Source organism: Austrofundulus limnaeus, unplaced genomic scaffold, assembly GCF_001266775.1.
Source record: "Austrofundulus limnaeus strain Quisiro unplaced genomic scaffold, Austrofundulus_limnaeus-1.0 Scaffold316, whole genome shotgun sequence".
Classification (NCBI taxonomy): Eukaryota; Metazoa; Chordata; class Actinopteri; order Cyprinodontiformes; family Rivulidae; genus Austrofundulus; species Austrofundulus limnaeus.
Genome location: NW_013952718.1, coordinates 63,210 through 65,112, shown reverse-complemented (window position 1 = coordinate 65,112; position 1,903 = coordinate 63,210). Strand labels below are relative to the sequence as shown.

Here is a 1,903-nt window from a genome sequence, read left to right as displayed (position 1 = left end):
GTTCATGTACTCAGATCAGTAATATTTGGGGTCACAAGTTTTAACCATGAATATTTAGTGGGTCAGGAGATAAAAAGTTTGGGAACCAGTGGTTTAAGGGGTATCCTGACTGCTGGAGATGTTTATGCTGTTTATGATGCTGGAATAATTGACAGTAAAGCAGGACATTCCCAATGACATGTAAAGTGATCTTTAAATATAGACAGACTGGTAAGTATTGTGTGTGATAGTTCTGTGCAAGCTTATGTCCCACCTGATTGTAAGTCCTTATAATCAAAGAATAATGTGCATTTGTTTAAATATAGTCAGAAAATGACAAGGACCACTTCATCAGTGCTGCAGTCTGGTGCTTTATTTGGTTTCTATTGTCAGATCTTTTCCAGGAGGATTCATCTGATTCTTCTGTTGCTCCAGAAAGAAACAGAGCTCTGCCCATCAGTGAGAAACAACACTGACATTGTTAAAAAAACCACATGGAGGTCATTGTAAAAAAAACAGGGCACAGAGTGGTTGTGTATGGATTTGGGGATTGTATGTGAAGGAGAGGATTAAAGGTTCTTCCCCTCTGTGTCAGTGCAAGTTATTCTCCCAAAACTAAAAGCTTCTTATACAAAAAATATAGAAATAAAAGCAGTTTATTACAGTTCACTTAGAGTTTTTCTTTTTAATATTGACTTCTTCATATATCACAATATAAACACAGATTTATACTATTGCTGTAGCTTTATATTTACATTTCTGTTCATTCCCAAACTCTGAACAACTCATGTTTGGACCTGCTACCATCACCGCTTCTATTAGACACAATTAAACCAAATTATTTCAGGAAGTCACACACCAACGTTTCTGTGTGTACTTCCTGTCAAAGTCAGAAAGTTGTGCCCTTAATTCTGTTCAAGTCTTATGAAAACCCTTTCAGACTATTAAAAAACTCATGATCAAGATTCCAGCAGCAAGCAGTCCTCATTTTCAACGGTGGGCAGCATGAGCTGCTGCTCGTAGTACAGACTCTTGGCATAGTTGATTTCTTGAGAGATCTTGATGGCCAGGCTCTCATTCTTTACATGGACCTGTGGAGAGGAGGATTACAGCACTGTGACAATTGCACTTTAGGTAATTGTGTAYACAGTCACAACAACAGAYTAATTCTGTTACACATGTGTAGTTGTGTTGACCTAAAGTAAGACTATTATCTCACTGGGAGGGCCTGTTGACAGGTTGGTGAACAACAATCATAAAGGAGTCACCCAACTGTCCCAGGATGTTTGTGGAGCTTCTCTGTTAGCCTGTGTGACACGCAGAGGCTTCTGCAGWCATGGTGCCACGATTTTTAACTAATTCAAAACATTTGTGACCAATTTTCTCTCAAAATAGTCGRGTGTCCTGAACTCATCTCAAGTTCCCAAAAGCTGTATTCTGACCCCTGCATGGAGGTTCTCATACAGAAACCATGTCCAGAATCTAAAGACCACACTAATGAGAAATACTGACCCTAACCTAACCACCTTTAAAGTGTACTGCAGCAGAATATATCCTGAACCTGCAGGTGTGGTCAGAGTTGGACAGTAAAATAATGTCTCTGGTCTCCAGTTTCACAAGAAAATAGAGCCTGATTTTACAAACTTGGTTAGGCAAAACACAGACACACAACTTGCTGGTCGCAGACACACATTTCAGTTACTGCATCAGGGAAGTGGTTTGTTTTCCCACAGTATTGACCTGATAAATCATCTTTGTCACAGCACAGTGACAAACTGACTTAAAGGGATCCAGGATTAGTTGTAACATTAGACTTTATTTAATAAAAATATATTTTAACTGTAAAATAAAGACTGTAAAAATACTGTAGGATGTTTAGTTTTGTCAATTTTTAAAAATATATTTTAACACGGACGGAGCCATT

The 1,903-nt window shown here is 38.3% G+C and overlaps 1 protein-coding gene across 1 annotated transcript in view; it reads right to left on the bottom strand.

Annotated features, from left to right (window-relative positions):
- Positions 1 to 330: 330 nt before the first annotated feature.
- Positions 331 to 1,903, bottom strand: part of LOC106527235 (vacuolar protein sorting-associated protein 13D) — a gene marked incomplete at its 5' end in the record, with an annotated part of 64,580 nt that continues 63,007 nt past the window's right edge. Inside the window, 1 exon segment of the mRNA XM_014022063.1 lies at positions 331 to 1,070. Coding sequence (XP_013877517.1) covers positions 939 to 1,070 — 132 coding nt within the window.